Below are 19,621 nucleotides of genomic sequence, written 5' to 3'. Positions count from 1 at the left end.
AGAACAGCCTTTTTTTTGTGTGTTGTCAGAGGGGACGTCTTCCTTTTTCACCATCAGAAAAAGTGATTGGATCCAACCCGCTATCTGCATTAATTAAAGGTATGATGCTTCTTGGTTTTCTTTTTTATTCTGTAGACTTGTACCACTGTGCAGGTCTCCGTCCAACTGGTGTTAATGTGTTCAAGTCACCATATCAGAATGGTTTTTTTTACAGACCTGTAGCAATTAAGTTGTAAGTATCTGTATAGCTGAGCCTAGAGTGAATTCCATGCTCTATGAGAAATAATAGTTCCACTCCATTCTTCCCTAGTCAGAAACTGGGTGCGTTTAGTCCGGAGAAGGCTAGTGGTGGTGGTGGGGGGGGGGATATGAGTGCGCTGTTCAAATTCTTGAATTACCTTTTTTATAGAAAAGGGCAAAGACTTCTTGTCTGTTTCTTCAGAGGGCAAGGCTAGATCTAGTAGATGTAAATTACAGAAGAGTAGGTTTCTGTTAGATGGCAGAAAAAACTTCCTAATGGTGAGAACGGTTGGCCGATGGAGTCAATTACTTTGGGGAGGGCAAATGAGCTCTCCTTAACTAGTTTTCTAGTAGAGGGTGGACAGGCATCTGCCACAGATGCTCTAGCTTCAGATTTCCTTCATTGAGCAGGAATTTGGAGGGGGAGTTGTTTTTTATGCCCCACTTTTCTCTACCTTTAAGGAGTCTCAGACCTGCTTACGATCACCTTCCCTTCCTCTCTGCACAACAGACACCTTGTGAGGTAGGTGCGGCTCAGAGAGTTCTGAGAGAACTGTGACTGGCCCAAGATCACTCAGCAGGCTTCATGTGGAGGAGTGGGGAATCAAAGTCCGCAGCTCTTACTACTCCATGCTATGAAACCCCTTTAAACTATATAATTCTATGCAAGATTTTATATTAGACTTTCTTATGCCCACCAGACCATTGCACGGAAACTGTCCTGTCCAATGCAAACAGCATGTGGGCATGTTATTGCATATATAATGTTGGAGGTGGGCAGGCGGATTTCTTTATTTATATTTAATATATATCCCACTCCCCCCCACCCGAGCAGGCACCATAGTGGCTTACAGCATTCTCCCCTGCTCCATTGTATTCTCACAACAGCCTTATGATTGGCCCAGCATCACTTACCAAGCTTCCTGGGCAGCATGGGGATTCAAACATGGGTCTCCCTAGTCCAGGGGTGGGGAACCTTTTTCCTGCCAAGTCTGACACTCTAACCACTACTAGGATTGCCAACCTCCAGGTACTAGCTGGAGATCTCAATCAGCTGGAGATCAGTTGTAATAGCAGGAGATCTCCAGCTATTAACTGGAGGTTGGCAACCCTACATTTGCGCTTCTCAGAATGGCTGTGCCTCCAAAAGTGCAATCCTACACAGAGTGACTCCACTCTAAGCCCCTTCATTGCAGTGTGATTTAATTATCCTATAAGCCTTTTTGAGAATCCACCAGTCTCAAAGAGGCTTATGGGACAAATAGTGCGAATCAGTGATCCCCGACAAGTCGCTTTCACACATGCTGAATAATTCACTTTCCAATACACTTTGCAACTGGATTTTACTGCATGAAAGCAAACCCCCCCCCCACTTGCGGACGATCGTTAAAGTACGTTCACTCAGTGCGTGTGGAAGAGCGAAACTTCTCAGGGCCGGTTCTGCTTCCCGCCTCCTTCAAGAACGGCCCGTTTTGCTTTTTTCAAAAAAAAACCAAAATAGCTACCCTGTGCTACCACAATGCTTTGCGGCCGTCAAGCCCCGACGTGCTCCACCGCGGTGCGCGACGGGACCTGTAGTACGCCCGCTTCCTAGAAAGGGCTCGAGGGCTGGGCGGGCGGGACTGCCTTTCCCAGCATGCCGCGCGGCGGCCGAGGCGTGGCCCGGAAGAGGCGGGGGCCCGGGAGAGAGCGAGGGAGAGAGGGGTTCCGTCGGTTCGGGCCGCGCTCGGTGCCGCCGCTGCCGCCGCCGCCATTAGCCTAGTGGGAGCTGCGAGGTGAGTTGCCTCCGCGGCGCGCCTGTCGCAGGCGCGGGGCGGGCCTCCCGGCGGCCTGGAGGTCGTGGGCTCGGCCTGGCCAGCGGGGGCGCGCCTGGGCGCTGTCCCCTTTCCCCCCCGGAAAGGCCTCTGTGAGAGTGGGGAAGGGCGAGGCTGTGGGTGTGTCGGCGAGCTGGGAGTGCTTTTGCTGCTCGGTCGCATTCCGGCGCGAGCCCCTCTCTCTCTCTCTCTCTCTGTGTGTGTGTGTGCCGCTTTCTTGGTGTTCACGTCTGAACGCGTTACGCCCATCGGGTTTCCCGCCTGCATTCGAGCAGCGGGGCCCCACCACGTGCGCGGCTTGTGGCGGAAGCGCCCCTCCCCACGCAGGCGAGCGCCTGGTGTGTTAAGAATAATAATAATCCCACAAGGGTGGTATCTGAAGAAGCGAGCTGTGGCTCACGGAAGCTCTCACCCTGCCAGAAAATAATTTTGTTAGTCTTTAAGGTGCTGCTGAACTCTTGCCCTTTTCTACTATAAAATATTTTTGTTAGTCTTTAAGGTGCTGCTGGACTCTTGCCCTTTTCTGCTACTGCAGACAGACTGACACGGCTGCCCACTGTGAATTACCCACAAGGGTGTGTGTGTGTGTGTTAAGTGCCTTCGAGTCGCTTCTCATTTATGAATGAATGTCCTCCAAAATAGCCTGTCGTTAACAGTGGCTGTTACCGCACTAGGTATTCCCAGCGATGTATCAAGAGTTTGGAAATGTTATAAAAAATTCTGTTCGCACTTTCAGTGTATTCCCACCGATGCATTAAAGAGTTTTGAAAATGTTGTAAAAAATACTGTTCGTACTTACTTTGGCCCCTTTAGCTGTGAAGACGTCTTCCCACCATTTTTTCGCCGTGGTATCCAAAAACCCTTTTAAAGCGATGGTTTTTATAACATTTCCAAACTCTTGATACATCGCTGGGAATACCTGGTGCGGTAACAGCCAGTGTTAAGTCTGTTGCGGCCGAATTAAACTGGAGCCTTTTGGCTCCTTAAAGACAAATACAGTTTTGTTTCGGTATAAGCTTTTCTGAGTCAGAGTTCGCTTTGACAGGTTTACATTTACGGTGTCTTCGGTTTCTCTTTTAGTGTTGGGCGGGGGGGGGGTGTGAACACACACATGAAGCTGCCTTCTACTGAATCAGACCCTGGGTCCATCAAAGTCAGTATTGTCTGCACAGACCAGCAGCAGCTCTCCAGGGTCTCAGGCTGAGGTTTTTCACATCACCTACTTGCCCAGTCCCTTTAACTGGAGATGCCAGGGATTGAACCTGGGACCTTCCGCATGCCAAGCAGATGCTCTACCACTGAGCCACAGCCCCTCTTGTGACAGGACACTTTCCCTTTCCCCCCATTTGTTAATTCTCCCTTCCAAAAATCTGGAGCAATGTGTCACGTTCAGGAGTACTTCTGTTGGGAGCCGCCTGTTTATGTCCCGTTGAGTTTGATGCGTCATTCATGTAGGGTACTCAAAGTGCAAGAAGCATTTTATTAATACAAAAAAGATTGTCGGTTCAGGTCAGATCAAAGAACTCAGGGCCTGTAGCTCCTTCTCGGCTGTCGGACTAGGATCTGGGAGAGCCAGCTTTGAATCCCCACTCTGCTAGGGCAGCTTGCTGGGTGACCTTGGGCTAGACACCACTCCCAGCTCATTTGCTGTTTTAAGAGTAGCAGTTCTCTTACAAAGGGATTTCAAAGGGAGATTAGAAAAAGAGAGTGCTGAATTACAACTCATAATGAAGCTCCAGACTATGCATTCTCCATTCTCTGGACTTAATAGGGATCCGGGATTCCCATCTCATTACCAACGCTAATTTCTCCATGCCTACTACCCCTCTGTATACCACACCTAATCCAATCACGCCTGCTGATGTCATTTACTTGCCTTTGACATTTACATTGCCATTGTATGTCTAATTCATTCGTCTCTACTTAAGGATAGATGGAATCACATTCTAGCTGTATCTGAAGAAGTGAGCTATGGCTCATGAAAGCTCATACCCTGCCAGAAATTTCGTTAGTTTTGAAGGTGCTACTGGACTCTTGCTATTGACAGACTAACACGGCTACCTATCATGATCCAGTCTCAGCTTAATTTACTTAATTTAGAGTGTGGAAGATGTCGGCAGTCTCTTAGTTAAAAAATCAACAATGTTATATTCTGGGATAACAAATAGGAAACCAACTGTATTCATATAGATTCACTAAATGCTCCCTTCATGCGTGTTATCTCTTTCAGGGATGTAACTAGCAGAACTTCGAAGGGAAGCACAAGACAGAACAGGAGGGAGTGAATGAATTCTGTACAAGAGGACATCAGTGGGTGTTTACATTACAAGAGTGGTGTATAATAGGTGTAGGTACAAAAGATGTGGTCTAGAAACAAAGAAATGTCAGCTCCTTGACAAACCTCCTTGCCTATTTGTTGTGCCGTGGTCCATCTAGGTAAGAGGAGAGATTGAGGAAGACTAACCTTTTCAGTTTTGATCCTCAAATTCTGGACCAGAGACTCCCTTATTGGGGGCGGGATGTCTTAGCATTAGTATGTCTCTTTTGTGGAGACCCACCTACCTTTTTTCCAAACTGGGATTTTAGTAAGACTGACTTTGTCGCAAACGGCAACATTAGAACTGGACTTTTTCTCTCCAGATTGGAACACTATTGGCTGTCTTCAGTTCTTGCTCTCATTGGTGTAGTGTTGCTTTACGTAGTTGCACCACTGTTGGCACAGTGATATATGTGCTTAATCAAAAACAAAGCCCATAAAGATAAACACAAAGTTGTTCCCTGTGCCCATACTGTTGCTGCTGCTATTTCAAAAACTTTTATGGTTTTTTAAAGTTAGTGTTTTGGAAGGTATGAGACCCAGGTGAACTATGAGCATTGTAAATACTTGTTTTATTGCTTTTGTTAGCGTAAGTGAAATTGCCCCAGGGAGGTATTCCACCCCCACCCTCAATAATTTGATGTGCAGTTAAGGATATAGCCCTACGAGAACTTGCTAGAAGAAAATGCAGAGGGAAAAGGTAGTTACGGCAGGCTCCATAGAGTTGCTAAGAATGGACTTAAAATGTTCATGGCTTTGTTCAGTGGTCCAGGAGAGACTGTGTAAATATTATATCCTGAGTGGTGGCTCAGTGGTAGAGCATCTACTTGGCATGCAGAAGGTCCAGGTTCAATCCACGGCATCTCTAGTTTTGAAGGATCTGGCAATAGGCGATGTGAAAGACTCCTGCCTGAGACCCTGGAGAGTCTCTACCAGTCTGAGTAGACAATACTGACTTTGATGGACCAAGGTTCTGATTCAGTATAAGGTGTCAGGAAATCTATGACAGGGGTGGAAAAAGCTGAGCCAGTTGAAATTGGATGCTCCCCCCACACAGATGAAATTTGAAATAGTTTTCTGTCATTGTTTTGTGCAGCACACGAGAAAACAGTCATCTATTTGAAACCCACAGACCCTTTCAGCCTTCTGTACGGACTATGTTTCCATGGTCGCATTAATCCCAGATTAAAATGACAGTGCGAGTCAAGCTGTGTGTACTCGCGTTATGGCAGATTAGCTGGTTGCCCAGAGCTTGCTTTCAGCAGTCTCAGTTCTCTGCATTGTCCCAGCTATAGTTGAGAAATACTTATTGCCACTAGAGCTAACTCAGTGCCCTCTGCGTGTGCTTCTGACCGCCCCGCCTCCCACTTTTATCTTGCTACTTGTTGCATGTATGGCTGTGATACCTTTACAGAGCATGCTTGATAGTATCCACCTGTGCTAGTTAGACATGCCTTTCTAAAATGCTCCCTGGGGGAGGAGATTTAATTTTAGTTTTAATTTCATGTATTTATATGGTCCTCTCAGTGTTCAAGCTGCTTTGCAAAATGCCAACTATACTAATAGGGTCTTTGCTGCAAGAATCTTACAATCCAAAATTCAAGGAAAGCAACAGAAAGACTGAGGAAGTAGAAGAGAAAAGAAGAAAACTGTGCATTTAGTTAAGCTGCTTTTATTTAGGCTTAGTTTCAGTAGGAGACAAGGACAGAGACGTAACCTATCTGGAAATGTAAAGTAATGGGTAGGGACTTCTTTTCCATCCCCAGTAAAATATCTTTGAAAATAAGTGATATATGTCTACAGTATATACAGGGATCATCATGCTGTGGATTGTCCTGCATAAAAACATACTTTACATTTGGGGCAATACCTTGTTTTTGGATAGCATTTCACTCAAAAGAAAATATTTCATTGCAGTTCTTTTTCAGGGCTCCCCAAAATTTCAAAAATTTCCATTAAAAATGTTTTCGAGTGGAGGGGAAATGGCGGTGGAAGGTATTCCAGGCCTTTACATCTCTAGAGAAGGCCTAAACAGGTTCCAAAGGCTTCGTGGAAAAGTGGGATTTAAAAGGGTATTTGAAGAATTAGAGGGAGTATATTGTCCTGGCAGGCTTTACTAGTTTGTTGAGGGAGCAAGTAGTCTTCAGTTTTAATCTTCAGATTTGCTAAGGCAGTACAGCATCTTTAATGTGCCACGTACACTTTAACACGGGTTTCCATTTTCTGTGTCCTGCACAACAACGGTTGGTTCATAGTTACTCTTTGGAAAGGTTTTGTCCGAAAGCTTGCATTATAGGGACATTGCTGGTTTCAGTCTGGTTCATTCTGAGTCGTGTATCAGTTTCAGCTTCCATCTCTTACAACCAAATCAATACCATGCACAAATACACACGAAGCTATGTTCTCACATCTATAAAACAAGCTGCAAGCGGGGTGGCTTCGGCGCAGCAATGCAAACTGGAGAAAGTTCTCTGCAGCTCCTGATGCTCAAATCCCCTGTAGGGGAAAAGGGTTACATCTAACTGAAAACCTGGACAGTTCTGACAAAAGGCCGGTCCATTATGCCATGTTGTTATACGATTCCATTGTCTGATCCATCCATTAGGGGAGGGGTGTGGCTCAGTGGTAGAGCCTCTGCTTGGCATGCAGAAGGTCCCAGGTTCAATCCCTGGCATCTCCAGTTAAAGGGAGATGCCAGGTAAGTAGGTGATGTGAAAGACCTCTACCTGAGACCCTGGAGAGCCGCTGACGGTCTGAGTAGACAATGCTGACTTTGATGGACCAAGGAGGGTCTGATTCAGTACACGGCAGCTTCATGTGTTCATTTTCATTGCTCTTTCTTTTATTTCAGTTGCTGGCTCCAGCTGAGGATTCAGAATGGGAGACAAGCCCATTTGGGAGCAGATTGGTTCTAGCTTTGTACAGCATTACTACCAGTTATTCGATACAGACAGGACTCAATTAGGAGCAATATATGTAAGTTCCCAGAATGGGATCCCTTTGGTGATTTTGAATGGCTGATCACTGAGTTGCTGGGGTGTTTTTTAAATCAGCACTTCTCCATTTCATTGGGAAAGAATGAAAGTAAACAAGTCAATAAGCTCCCCCCCCCCAACAAAGCTTTGTTTTAGAAGCGGGCCGAAACGACCTCCGTCCTATTAACCAACCTGTTACCTGCAACAGGGGAGTTTGAGCAAGACTTAGTGTTCTCCCTAACATCAGTGGGACTTCTACAAAAGCTTTTCTTGTACAGAGACAGCATCGGCAAGGGGATGGCTGAGTTTTTGTTTTCTCCATGGGTCTTTGTGGAATTGGTTAGAATCTTAGGAGCTGGATCCAAAGGTACCGTATATACTCGCGTATAAGCCGAGTTTTTCAGCCCCAAAAATGGGCTGAAAAAGCCGGCCTCGGCTTATACGCGGGTCAATACTGGAGGAGGGAGGGGGGAAACTTACCGCTGCCGCCGCCGGGCCCATGCCGCTTCCTGCCGCCGGGAGCGGCCTGGGGCAGCCTCCTGCAGCCGCAGGAAGGCTTCCCCGGCCCCCGCCGCCATTTTTCCCGGGCGGGAGGGGCCTTGGGCAGCCTCCTGCAACCGCAAGAAGGCTGCCCCGGCCCTTCCCGCCCCCCCCCCGCCATTTTTCCCGGGTGGGAGGGGCCTTGGGCAGCCTCCTGCAGCCGCAGGAAGGCTGCCCCGGCCCCCCCGGCCCCCGCCGCCATTTTTCCCGGGCGGGAGGGGCCTTGGGCAGCCTCCTGCAGCCGCAGGAAGGCTGCCCAGGCCCCACCGGGCCGCGCCGCCACCGGACCCTCGCCGCTGGAGAGCCCTGTCAGGTAAGCCTGTGGGGGGGGGGGAGGGGTTATAAGCCGACCCTCGGCTTATATGCGGGTGCCTAATTTTTCCCCATTTTTGGGGAGAAATTAGGCACCTCGGCTTATACGTGGGTCGGCTTATACATGGGTATATACGGTACCTTTATTCTGATGGGAAGGCGTCCAGATAGCTCATAGTATTCAAGAAGAAGAAGAGTTGATTTTTACATGCCGATTTTTATCTACCTTTTAAGGAGAATCAAACCGGCTTACACTCTCCTTCCCTTCCTCTCCCCACAACAGACACCTTGTGAGGTAGTTGGGGCGGAGAGAGCTCGAAGTGGTAGAGCCTCTGCTTGGCATGCAGAAGGTCCCAGATTCAATCCCTGGCATCTCCAGCTAAAGGGACTAGGCAGGTGGGGTGATGTGAAAGACCCCTGCCTGAGACCCTGGAGAGCTGCTGCCAGTCTGAGTAGACAATTCTGACTTTGATGGACCCAGGGTCTGATTCAGTATAAGGCAGTTTCATGTGTTGTGGCTCGGAAGTGTATCGTGAAGCTCAAACTCCTGAGCTGCAAGAGCTTTGGGCCCTCTGAGCTCCCAAGGGCAGAAGAGGGGGCAGAGCTTTTCCTCCCCTCCTTTCTCCAGTGGGTACCACTCATTCCCCCAGGGCTCAGACAGCTCTTGGCCATCTGTAGAAGGCATAGCCTGCAGAAGGCATAGCCTGCAGCCATTGTCTCCTGATCCATGCTGCCAGTCTAAACCAAGCCCCCACTGGGGCACTGCCAGGCGACAGGAGCTTAGCTGGCTCCTGGCTGCCACTGACATGGGAGGTGACAGGCATAATCACTGTCTGTTGCCTCCAGGATCCACAGCGGTCTTAGCTGACACCCTGCTTTAGAAGTGGATCCTGAAAAGGTGGAGTAAGTTTTACAAGTGAGCCCCACTTCTTCAAGAAGTTTAGAACCAGTGACCTAAAGCATTTATTTTGTGCCCCAGGAGGTTCTGCCAAATGAGCCGTACATCTGGGTATGGAACAAAGGGAAGTTTCTTTGCAGACTCTCCCAGGTTTGAGCGCCCCAATGCGCAGAGAGATAGGGAGCAGCATGGGAGATTCTGCCTGAACTTGATTATAACTCCCTGGAGAGGATTTAAAAATGATACCTTGCTCTCAAAATAAGTTGATTGCTCTTGAAGTGTGTGGGAAATTGCTAAGCATCGTGATAGTACTGGCCACATTCCACTTGCAGCAGAGCATCTGATCCTGCATCAATGAATTCTTTAAGTACCAGCTGGTGTGGAGATTGCAAATAAAATAAAAAATTTGGAAATGCAAGGCTAAGAGGTGAATTGCAGCTGCTTAGAACAATTGGCGTGTTTTTTTCCATTGGTGTTGAATGACAATTGGCATCTGTGTTGTAAAAATGTTGCGGAAAAGAAGGATCTCAACAGCTGCCTATAAAAGGGGGGAAAACCCATGGTGAGTGCTGTACTCAGGAAACCAGTAGAGTGTCTGTAATCAGGTTGGTGGTTGACTGATGATTTGGAGAATCAATCACCTTACAGGTTTCAGGGCCCTACTTAGTTCTTTGCTTTGGTATCTTCATCCCCAGTAAGTTTAGCACTAATTTTTTATTTAGTGTGAATTGAAGTAGCTTGTTTTTAACTCTGGCAAGGTTTATACTAGGTTTATACTAGGTTTATAACTCTGGCAAGGTTTATACAAAGCAGCCAACAATATCTGTTCTCATAGATACCATTTTCTCCCCCATCTTTGCTACTTGGTTGAGAAATGGTGCGGGGGACGGGACACAAGCACCATCCCTAAGACAGCTAGATTTGGCCCAAGAGCTGCCAGTTGCTGCTTAAGCGCTCGGGTTAGAGAAAAACGCAGGGAGAAAATAGTCAGCAAGATCATAGTAGTGCTTTGGCCAAAGCAGAGTATAAGGCAGCCAGCCTGAGATGAAGGGAGAGGGAAGTGATACGCTAATTGTCTTGGTTAGGAGGAATTCCATCTCTGAGCTGTTTAGTGCTTTTCTGTGCCCCTCTCAACACGGTTCAGTCCTGCTTACGAGCCAGTTTGCCTGTGTGTGAATGCATGTAGTCTGGTTGTTGCTGTTTTGTGTGAAGGGCATCTCCCTTTCCCAAGCAGACTGTGAACACGTCTCTCTTTCACTATTACAGATAGACGCCTCATGCCTTACGTGGGAAGGACAACAATTTCAGGGCAAAGCAGCTATTGTTGAAAAACTCTCAGTAAGTGCCTGCAGTATTAACAGCTTCTGTTCACCCCTGAAACGACTTGCAATTCCATGCCCAACAGTTTCTAGTTTTACTTTTGGTATTTGTGGGAAGGTGGTTGGGGGCAAGTCCATTACAAGGCACGCTGCATTGGTTGTGCTTCTAATCCGCACGGCTGAAATGATGTCTAGCGATCCTAACGATGTTTACCAAGAGGAAAGTCCTGTTTAAATCAATGGGACTTGCACTCGGTTAACATCTGTATAGTGCCCGAGAAGGCCTGTGTTACCAGCAGGTTTTTGCAGTGCTGAATTCACAATCAGAATGCTTTGCCCGTGCTGAGGTGGGGGGAGAAAACACAGTCACGGTCAGAATACTTTGCACTACCTCTGGGCATACAGCAGGGGTCACGGGGAATGGGGATAGTTGTGAATTTCCAGCATTGCGCGGAGGGTTGGACTAGATGAGCTTTGAGGTCACTTCCAGCTTTATGTTTCTATGCTGGTTTAAACAAAAGACGAGTCAGCAGTTAAATGGATGGATTTGGGGGCATGGAAATTGTGGTATAGTCACAGCTGACTTATGGCAACCCTATAGGGTTTTCAAGACGAGACGATCAGAGGTGGTTTGCCATTGCCTGTTTCTGCATAGCAGCCCTGGATTTGCTTGGTGGTCTCCCATCTATGTACTAACCAGGGCAGATTCTGCTTAGCTTCCAAGTTCTGACGAGGTCAGGCTAGTGTGGTCAATCCAGGTCAGGGCAGATGCATTTAAGGGACTTAAATTTCCAGGGTTCGTTACAACATGCTTTCCAAAGTCGTCTGCTGCTGTCTCTGAGAACCGAGCTCGACTGTTTTTGAGCAGCTAAATAATTAAGCCACAACCCAGCGGTGTTAAAGCTCCTAAGAGTGGCACATGGTGAAACCCAGCTCTTAGCAATCTGATGTCTTTTTTTTAATATAAATTTTTATTAAAGTTTCAAAAAAGACAAAAACACACATAGCAAACTCAATGATTCCCATACATACAGTATAATCTAACTTCCAGGGGATTCATTTTAAATTTGTCAGTTCAAGCTTACAAGAAAGAAAAACAAAAACTGTCTGCCAGTACACTAGTTAATCTTGGACTTGTGCCAATAATATTAGTCATTTCTACCTATTCATTTGATCTTCACTTGGCTTATACTATCACCATTCCGTCTCAAGCTGTATCATATATCCGTTAAATTTATTATCTGTTATTGCTATTCTAATTTTTTATTTAAGTAAGCGCACATATATCACAGCCCCTCTTTACTTAGTTATAATTTCAGTTTTACATAATCAAAATAAGAAGCCCAGTTCTTCTGGAAAGCAATCTGATGTCATCTGCACACCATAGCGATTCATGGGGTGCATTACTGGGCATAGTGCATCCCTGTGTTTGACCTGTGTTTACATGCTTGTGGTTGAATAGCATTACTTCGTGCCTAGAGCAGCTAAATATTTCTATTGCTGATTTTTAAAAGTGAAAAAAAATCTAATTTAGGTAGAAAAAGTAAACTTGCAGCTTTTGTAAAGGGGGTGTGGTGTGCCGCGCTTGACCACTAGCTTCCTAGCTGTAAATGAATGCTGAGGAATGATGCTTCCCAATTACTCAACCGGTCTTCCCCTCCTTTCCCCATTGCAGAGCCTTCCTTTTCAGAAAATACAGCACAGCATCACAGCACAAGACCATCAGCCCACACCCGACAGCTGTATACTCAGTATGGTAGTTGGACAGCTTAAGGTAAATGCTTCCTCGACCTCTCGATCCCGCGAGCTGCCGTTCGGAATCCCGCTTGTACTTGTGGGTTGACGGGTGAGGGAAGAGCCAACTCCTGGTTGAGGGGGTAATTCTCTTTTCCTGCTCAGGGAGGTCCTCTCCCCAATCGGCTTTTGCAAGCGGGTTCTTTGGGAAAAGAGGCATTTGGAAGGATTGGTCGAAGATTTTATAGTACACCTTGAGAGGCTGAATGGAAAGAGCCTCATGGTAGAGCCAGCATGGTGTAGTGGTATGGAGCGGTGAACTCTGATCTGGAGAAACAGAGTTTGATTCCCCACTCCTCCACATGAGCGGCGGAGGCTAATCTGGTGAACTGGATTTGTTTCCCCGCTCCTACACACGAAGCCAGCTGGGTGACCTTGGGCAAGTTACAGCTCTGTTAGAGCTCACTCAGCCCCACCTACCTCACAGGGTGTCTGTTGTGGGGAGAGGAAGGGGATTGTAAGCCGGTTTGAGTCTCCCTTAAGTGGTAGAGAAAGTTGGCATATAAAACCCAGCTCCTCTTCTTCTCATGCCTTGGAGGACGGAGCCAAGGGAGTCATCAAGGTTTCGATATATATCCGTGGCCCTCCCTGCCAAGGAGGAGCTAAACGGAAACCTCTGTGCAAGGCCGAGTTCAGAGTGGCTTGTCGTCCTTTTCTGCCGGCAGAAACACAGCCGTGATCAGCCGTGGCTGTGAGACTCTTCCCAGAGGTTTTGGGCCCCTAGTTTGACAGCGGAAGGCAAACTGTTCGGCAGCGTTCCACTCGGAACAAAGGCTGCAGGCTCTCTGGGGGAAGCCACCCCATTTCTGCTGCGTACTGTTACGGCCCTGAGCACACACTTGGGTGTAGGCGTAGCCATTTGCACCTTCTCCCCTGACGTTACCCAGCTTCATGAGGTTACCAGTGTGGCTGCAAAATGCTGGGGATGCAGTGCTGCTGCAAGAGTTGCAAATCCTGCTCTTTTCTCCAGCGAGCAGAAAGAGCAGGGAAAAGTGAACTGTAGATGCTTCTCCAGGGTCTCTTTCCACGTTTATAGCTGCTGTGGCATCTGCTTCCACGGAGTGGGTTGCTGGGGGGAGCAAGTGCCAGTGGCCTAAGGGGACTGGAGGTTCCCAAGCCAGCATGTGGAGAGAGAGAACTAGCAGTACGATAGATCAGGGTCGGCTTGACCACCAGGTGAGCCTAGGCAATCTCTTAGGGTGCCAGATCTTGAGGGCCATTGGAAAGGTGAGAGGAGCCCCCTCTGCTGGCTTGAAGGGAGCTTAGCATTAACTGGTCCTGTGGCTCTCCCTTATCTGTTGACTTATCCTGTGGCTGCCTTGATAGAACGTGGAAGGCTCTTTGGAAGAGCACATCTCTTTTTTATTTTTACACTGTTCATTTTGAACGTCCAGTAAGTAAAATGTTCATTCTGGACTTGTCACTTTTCTCTCTATTGAAAGGAGAGGCAAGGGCAAAGTCGTGGTTTGCGGGGCAAAACCCCTGGGCTGGCCCTGCTGTAGAGAGTCACTGGGAAGATAACCATCTCTGCAGAAGAAGCAGTTTGCTTATTTATCATGTTCATTGCAGAACAATTTTCAACATAAGAGTTCTTAAAAAAAGGTTTACCTAACAAGGAGCAACAAAACTATGTAAGCTAGCACTAAAAAGGACCAAATAAGTTTTCCGTCTCTGAATGGATCTTGATGGAGCCAGAGCCAGATTTACATACAAGCTGAGTAAACTACAGTTGCTTAGCACTTCAGATTATGGTAAAGGTAGTCCCCTGTACAAGCACTGGGTCATTCCTGACCTATGGGGTGACGTCACATCCCGACGTTTACTAGGCAGACTGTGTTTACAGGGTGGTTTGCCACTGGCTTCCCCGGTTGTCTACACTTTATCCCCAGCAAGCTGGATACTCATTTTACCGACCTCGGAATGATGGCAGGCTGAGTCAACCTGGAGCCGGCTTCCTGAAACTGACTCCCGTCAGGATCAAACTCAGGTCATGAGCAGATCTTTTGACTGCAGTACTGCAGTTTACCACTCTGCACCACGGGGCTCAGATTATGAGGGACCACTAAATACAAAACAAATTACAGTTTTTAGTAACACTATGGGACCTCTTAAATTTGAAATAGTCCGGGGCCTCAGCTGCTATGCCTGGGTTCAGGCACAGCTATGTATGTTTTCTTAGTGCCATTCATATGTGGTCATAAAAGGAAGGCGGGAACAGAAAGCGTATCTGCCACTCACATTTCTGCAAGTGATCTTAGACAAGACCTAGAAGCCTGGGGTGAGAAACTCTACCACCTTGAGCTTCTCTGTATTCAAGAGCTTCCTGCCCCTTCTGCACATTGCCCTGTTTCAACTGCTGTTGGTGCTATACCACCGGTGGTTTTGTTCGGAATTTGTTGCGGTGCCAATCTGGTCCCATTTGGCAGATCAAGACATGTAGGTGAGACCTATAGCCTGCCTTCACAGACAAACACCCTTTATTCCCTAGAAAGCGTTCATGCTAACCTTTCAGAACTTCATTTTTCATATTCAAGAAATTGATGGGGGGGGGAATGCAGAGGCCTCATAACTTAGGGGCGGCACTCATTTTTTACATGCGTTCAATCTGTGGCACGTACATTTCAAAGGAACACAAGCCAAAGGTTTGGCAAAGACCTCAGTCTGAGCCTTTGGAGAGCTGCTTCCACTGGAGTAGACAGTACTTGAGCTAGATGGGCTTCAGATCTGACTTAGCGTAAGGTGGAAATTCCAAACTTCACAAACGTGGCAATGAGAACTTGAGGGTGGCTTGGTCACAGGTGGCTTATTTCTCATCTCATCTGAGAAATGAGCTTATTTGTAAACTGTTGGAAGCCTTATTATCACGAATTCAAAAATAACATGAGATCCACCATGTTACAAAAACCTCCAATGAAACCATTAACACAGTAAAAACAGATCTTGCAGCTAGGAAATAATTGAGAGGAGCAATAATGAACAAAATGCTGTGGTTACTACCTTTTAGCTTGTTCCTAACGTCTCCCTATAGTGTTTCTCCTCTTAAGACCTCTCCTCCTGAGAGGTGCCTTGTGTATGTTGCCAAGGGTGTATGCGGAACCATCAGGGCTTCGCATGCCCACAATAGAACCCTCTCATAACAGGATCCAGCCAGAGCAGTGGCGTTCTGTGGCTTCAGATCGTATCTGTCCAGTAACGGTTTCTCTCCTGTTCTGCTCAGGCAGATGATGACCAAATTTTGGGTTTCCACCAGACCTTTTTGTTGAAAAACTTACAATGTGCCTGGGTGTGCACCAATGAAGTCTTCAGGCTAGCGCTCCACAATGTTTAGCTTCTGGCCACCTCCTACCTCTGATCTTCGCAGTCCTCACTGAGTAAGAAGCACTCCGCTTGCTGCTGCTGTGGTTGGTCCTGCAGTCTGAACCGCATGGCCGTGGCTTGTGTGCTACCGAAGCAAGGTTGCAGCTTCTGAAAGGAGCAGATGGCAACTCCTCCTTGGAAGCAGTTGCTGCAGAATTAATTCGGCAGAGCTGTGTATCTTATCGGTGTCTTTACGCTGGAGCATTTGGTTGCTTGCTAAACTTATCGTAGACTGGTTGTTGCTTAGAAATCTGAGAAGTTCTGTGCACGGTGAGCATTTGTGTTCCCTGTGCTTGAAACCTGTCTGGTCGTACGCCTGTTTTCGGTATAGTAGGTGTGTCTGCAATTGTTCTGTTAGTTCAAGGAGATGTGCCTGAGCCAGGGGCAAGTTAGAGACAAACCATGGGCTGCATGTGCATGGTGTTGTACAGAGTATTTCAAGTGGTAAGAAACCTCCCTGCCCCAAGAAGCTTACAAATTAAGTTTCAGCAGTGCCAGGGAGGTAACAGAAGGACATGCCCAGCAAACAAGGTAAGAACATAAGGTGTGAATGTAAGCAAATGCATTTGCACCAACCTGGGCCTTGGTGTCAGATGGCTACGAGAATGAGTAGGTTAAGCCAGAGACTTTGCATTAAAAGACCTTTTGGAACACACAGCATGAACCAGTGCCTACCTGCACCTTGATATGGTTGCTAACAATCTGGGAGAGGAACTGAAGTTGTGCGATTGTATGAAATCCTTGCTTGTGTGTAAGGGCTTTGCTTTTGAGGAACCACTGTTGTATTGCCTCTTCCACAGGCCAGTGCTTCTTGCACCATTCTGATTTGTTTCTTCCTCTGAACAGAGAGGGATTCCCTACAATAGACGTCCCTTTTGTGTGCCAGTGTGGTGTAGTAGTTAGCGTCTCAGACTAGGATCTGGGATCCTCAGGTTTGACTCCGCACTCTGCCGTGGAAGCTTGTTGGGTGACATTGGGCCAGTCACGTGCTCTCTGTATAACCTGCCTAACAGAGTTCTTGTAAAGATTAAGTGGAAGAGAGGAGGAACAATGTAAGCCCCATTGGGGAGCAAGGTGGTATAAGGGTAAAGGTAGTCCCCCGTGCAAGCACCGGGTCATTACTGACCCTTGGGATGATGTCACATCCTGACGTTTACTAGGCAGACTATGTTTACAGGGTGGTTTGCCAGTGCCTTCCCCATTGCCTACACTTGACCCCCAGTAAGCTGGGGACTCATTTTACGGACCTCGGAAGGATGGGAGGCTGAGTCAACCTTGAGCTGGCTACCTGAAACCGACTTCCGTTGGGATCGAACTCAGGTCGTGAGCAGAGCTTTTGACTTCAGTACTGCAGCCTACCACTCTGCGCCATGGGGCTCAAGGTGGTTTATAAATGACATAAATAAATACATGTATTTGGGGCATGAAAAGGCATGTGACAGGTTTGTATCTTAGAGGTTATGTCTGGTTTTATATTTGACTTGAGAGATGCAGGCTCCTTAGAACCGGGTGCCGAGACTCTCTCCAGTCCAGGGTACAGTTATATTTGACTGTGACGGTAATCCAAAAGCATTCTGAAGATCTGATCATAGTTTGCCTTCTGTCCTTTCCACAGACATAAAGTGTCCAAACACCAGGCTTGCCAGATTGATTTATCAACTATCCTTTTTTTTATTGCATGAGGAACGATTGTGGAAGTTGAATTGTAGGGCAGTACATGTATTTCCGTCTCCTCTGGAATGAAGATGGGGGTAATTCAGAGGTGGCTGAAAAGTCATGTTTTTTTGCCTTGGTGGGTCTTCAGTTAAGTGTTATCTTCCAGACAGGGTGCAGCAAATTTTGTTGTAATTTTTTGGGCCTGTTCTTGATGGCCTGCCTCAGCCCAAAGAAAGATGTTGGATCTGTTCTAGCAGAAAGACACCATCCCCCCAAAAAAAATACTTGGATAGACGTTAGCTCCCTGTGCCTTTTATACTCTCATCCTTTTTCTAGAGAGCCAGTGTGGTGTAGTGGTTAAGAACGGTGGTTTGGAGCGATGGAGTCTGATCTGGAGAACCAGGTTTGATTCCCCACTCCTCCATATGAGCAGTGGAGGCTAATCTGGTGAACTGGATTTGTTTTCCCACTCCTACACACGAAGCCGGCTGGGCAACCTTGGGCAAGTCACAGCTCTGTTAGAGCTCTCTCAGCCTCACCTACCTCACAGGATGTCTGTTGTGGGGAGGGGAAGGGAAGGTGATTGTAAGCCAGTTTGAGTCTCCCTTAAGTGGCAGAGAAAGTCGGCATATAAAAACTAACTCTTCTTCTACATTCTATGCCTTGTGCTCTTCATGCGTGAGCATATTCTTCTCAGCAAGGCTACAAATTTGGCTTGTGGGAACAGATGATTTTTATTTTGTTAATTCATCAGTGTTGGGAAGAAGTTTAGCTGGCTTCTGCAAGTGACAGCTAAACTCAATTCTGTTTGGAACTAATTACTCTTGGCCAAACCCAATACTGCATAATTGAATGGCTCTTAAAATTCTGTCCCGGATCTCCAAACACTGTAATTTGCTGTCTTCCATAAACAGAGGCATTCACTGCTGGGGATGCGATTCAGTGATAACTGACAGTGATCACGGGTCGCCACCTAGTCCAGTGGTATTCACTCTGTGGTTCATGGAGAGCCATGGTTACAATTCCCAACAACAAGAAGAGTTGTGTGATGGCGGTATGCCCTGTGCACCACCCCAACACGCAGAAACAGTGATATATAACATAACCATTTTAATTCCCAGGGTGCCTCTGAGCATCTGCAGATATCTTTCCCCACTACTGGGAGTGTTTTTTAATAGGCTGACATTCAGCACTGGTATGCCCCATCCCAATTTCAGATACAAAAAACCCTACATTTGCACAACCTTGATATAAAGTGGAGGGGCTGTGGCTCAGTGGTAGAGCATCTGCTTGGCATGCAGAAGGTCCCAGGCTCAATCCCCAGCCTCTCCAGTCAAAGGAACTAGGCAAGTAGGTGAAAGACATCAGCCTGAGACCCTGGAGAGATGCTGCCGCCGGTCTAAGTAGACAATACTGACTTTGATGAACCAAGGGTCTGATTCAGTATAAGGCAACTTCATGTGTTCAATCATCGGGGACAAGTTGTGCTTTGAAAATAAGACCATTTTTTTCTTGGGCGCAATGTAATGATAAAATTATTCCAATTTCTAAAGAAGTCGCCCGCTTTCCCGGAACTCGAGGCAGGTGCCATGTGGAACAAGAGCTCAGAAGAGTCACACATGGCTCCCAATCCGCCAAATAATTATCGCTGCTCTAGTGCTCCCAAGTGTTTCCTGTAATTCTGCATCAGGATAGTAAAAGGCATGCCAGAACCTCAGCTGTTGTTGCCGAAGGGTGAAGAATGCATGGCAACATTGGCAGGAATCTCCTTGCTAGAATTTATCTACCGGGGCGCAGAGGTTCTAAAACTCCTTTCTTTTTTTTCTCTTCACAGGCCGATGAAGATCCTATTATGGGATTCCATCAGATATTTTTATTAAAGAACTTCAATGATGCTTGGGTTTGCACCAATGACATGTTCAGGCTAGCATTGCACAACTTTGGTTGAGACGGCGTCCCCGAGGCACCTGTCGTTTTTCTTTTCTCCTCCTTACAGATATTAATCACACTTACGGAACATTCCAAATATCATACACAAAACCCACAACAACTGCGGCGAGCGGGCGAGCGAGCGAGATCTCTGCGACGGGCCCTCCTGAAGAATTTTATGTTGTGTTACTAGAAGAGTTCCTTGTGCATGATGTTTGGAAGTTTAGACTTAGCTGCATTTGACAAGGGAAATGTGTGTTCTTACCAGCATGCCTTGGGAAGCATCCGTAACGCAAAAAAAAAAGGTTGTGCTTCTGTACTGACAAGTTTCTCTAAATAACCCAAAGAAACAAAAAAAAGGAGAGGAAAGAACAGCAGCCTGAATGCAGCTCAGATACTGGGGTGTTTTTTTTTTTGTTTTTTGTTCAGATGTTTCAGTGCTACATTATACAATAAAACCATGACATTTT

At 46.9% G+C, this 19,621-nt stretch overlaps 1 protein-coding gene across 1 annotated transcript; it reads left to right on the top strand.

Moving 5' to 3' along the window:
- The first annotated feature begins 1,865 nt into the window (after positions 1 to 1,865).
- On the top strand, positions 1,866 to 19,258 carry NUTF2 (nuclear transport factor 2). The gene is made up of 5 exons (XM_056862825.1): positions 1,866 to 2,015; positions 7,223 to 7,347; positions 10,363 to 10,434; positions 12,091 to 12,189; positions 19,057 to 19,258. The coding sequence occupies exons 2-5, from the start codon at positions 7,249 to 7,251 to the stop codon at positions 19,168 to 19,170; spliced, it is 384 nt and encodes a 127-aa protein (XP_056718803.1). The 5' UTR covers positions 1,866 to 2,015; positions 7,223 to 7,248; the 3' UTR covers positions 19,171 to 19,258.
- Positions 19,259 to 19,621: the final 363 nt, after the last annotated feature.

Source organism: Euleptes europaea, chromosome 17 (assembly GCF_029931775.1).
Source record: "Euleptes europaea isolate rEulEur1 chromosome 17, rEulEur1.hap1, whole genome shotgun sequence".
NCBI lineage: Eukaryota > Metazoa > Chordata > Lepidosauria > Squamata > Sphaerodactylidae > Euleptes > Euleptes europaea.
Note: the sequence above shows the minus strand (reverse complement) of the source record. Positions and strands in the feature narration are given on the sequence as shown.

Excerpts from the sequence above, each read along its gene's own strand:
- NUTF2 (XM_056862825.1), top strand. The coding sequence starts at position 7,249 with ATGGGAGACAAGCCCATTTGGGAGCAGATTGGTTCTAGCTTTGTACAG. Across the intron at positions 7,348-10,362 it reads CTCAATTAGGAGCAATATAT|ATAGACGCCTCATGCCTTAC; the intron begins GTAAGTTCCCAG and ends TCACTATTACAG. Across the intron at positions 10,435-12,090 it reads CTATTGTTGAAAAACTCTCA|AGCCTTCCTTTTCAGAAAAT; the intron begins GTAAGTGCCTGC and ends TCCCCATTGCAG.